Here is a 726-nt window from a genome sequence, read left to right as displayed (position 1 = left end):
TGCTGATAAGTTTACCGAATAGTGCTTAATGTACAAACTCAGTCCGTTTCTTATGTCGTTGAAGAATTCATCGTCTACTAAACGGTTTAGTAGTTTATTAGCTGTCTCGCACTGAAGTCCGTACAGATAAATAATCGTCTGGCTCATTTCTAACACACTATATTTATGTTCAGGTTTGAAATTTGCTATCAGGTCTTGCTGTGAATTTGCTATATGAAATGCTGTCAGAAACTCCTGGACTGTTTCGTGCGTAAATGAATATTTCGAACCCTGTGCAACTTTTGCGGAGTGGAACCTTGCTGTTAAGACACCAGCCTTGAGGCAAAACTGCAAATGTTTTTTAGATAAATATTTCCTTAATTCCTGTTCAGTGAACGTTAGAGATGTGTTCGATGAAAATGTAAATTGAAACGCAGCATTTGCAAGTGCATCAAATATTTTCATTTGTTTCTTTATATATCTCGTACTTGATAAACACTCAATCGAGCACCCGTTTTTAAAAGATCCCTCTGTCGCATTTGCCTTCTTAAAAAGTAGGTCTAGCAGAATACAATTTGTTTCACACAATGAACCCTTAACATCCGTTTTGCTCATCCATACATTGACTATCAACTCCTGCAGCCAGGGCGACGTAAAAAAATGCATAAAGTGATGTTCGTTAACGTACGTCATAAAATCAGTGTGTGTCATTTTATTACCAGTCTGAAGACTGACTACTAATTGCTT

The 726-nt window shown here is 37.1% G+C and overlaps 1 protein-coding gene across 1 annotated transcript in view; it reads right to left on the bottom strand.

The window, feature by feature from the left end:
* Positions 1–302: 302 nt before the first annotated feature.
* LOC127835795 (uncharacterized) overlaps positions 303–726 on the bottom strand; it is a 563,233-nt gene continuing 562,809 nt past the window's right edge. The window contains exons 5-6 of the mRNA XM_052362231.1: positions 491–726; positions 303–327 (exon numbers count right to left, since the gene is read on the bottom strand). The exon at positions 491–726 is cut by the window's right edge and continues 704 nt beyond it. Of these exons, the coding sequence (XP_052218191.1) occupies positions 303–327; positions 491–726 (261 nt within the window). The remainder of the gene's footprint in view (positions 328–490) is intronic.

This window comes from Dreissena polymorpha, chromosome 6, assembly GCF_020536995.1.
Source record: "Dreissena polymorpha isolate Duluth1 chromosome 6, UMN_Dpol_1.0, whole genome shotgun sequence".
Classification (NCBI taxonomy): domain Eukaryota; kingdom Metazoa; phylum Mollusca; class Bivalvia; order Myida; family Dreissenidae; genus Dreissena; species Dreissena polymorpha.
The sequence above is the reverse complement of the archived record's forward strand: the minus strand, read 5'-3'. Positions and strand labels throughout refer to the sequence as shown.